This window comes from Bison bison, unplaced genomic scaffold, assembly GCF_000754665.1.
Source record: "Bison bison bison isolate TAMUID 2011002044 unplaced genomic scaffold, Bison_UMD1.0 scf7180017854234, whole genome shotgun sequence".
In the NCBI taxonomy this organism is placed as follows: domain Eukaryota; kingdom Metazoa; phylum Chordata; class Mammalia; order Artiodactyla; family Bovidae; genus Bison; species Bison bison.
The window spans coordinates 18,764-19,171 of NW_011484807.1; the positions used below are offsets into that span (position 1 = coordinate 18,764).

Sequence of the window (408 nt, forward strand, 5' to 3'; positions counted from 1 at the left end):
CCCCTGGCTGCAGCCTTGGACCCAGGGGCCGCCATCCACCCCCGGGGCCTCACCACTGCGGGACCACTTCCAGGCCCCCCGGAGCTCCAGCTTGCATGCCTCCATGATGCGCAGCTCACTCCCCACCCCACCGCAGCTCCCCCAGATCTAGAACCCATCCCAACTTCCCTGCTGGGTGACCTGTGCCCTCCCCGCCCTAGGCCGAGTCCAGCAAAGCTGACCTGGAACTGCTCGTGAGCCGGCTCAAGGCAGAGGGGGTGGAGCAGAGGGATTCCCTGGCCAAGATGGCTGCTGTGACGGAGGCGCTGGCTCAGGACAAAGGCTCCCTGAACCACCTCGTCCTGCAGGTGAGACGAGAGCCCAGGGGGACGGACCTCCCCCGGGTCCCGCTTCCCCAGAGCAGCCGTG

General features: G+C 68.1%; 1 protein-coding gene across 1 annotated transcript in view; it reads left to right on the top strand.

The window, feature by feature from the left end:
- Positions 1 to 408, top strand: part of LOC105000277 (putative ciliary rootlet coiled-coil protein-like 3 protein) — a gene marked incomplete at its 3' end in the record, with an annotated part of 34,526 nt that overhangs the window by 8,404 nt on the left and 25,714 nt on the right. The window contains exon 10 of the mRNA XM_010856055.1: positions 201 to 347. Within this exon, the coding sequence (XP_010854357.1) occupies positions 201 to 347 (147 nt within the window). The remainder of the gene's footprint in view (positions 1 to 200; positions 348 to 408) is intronic.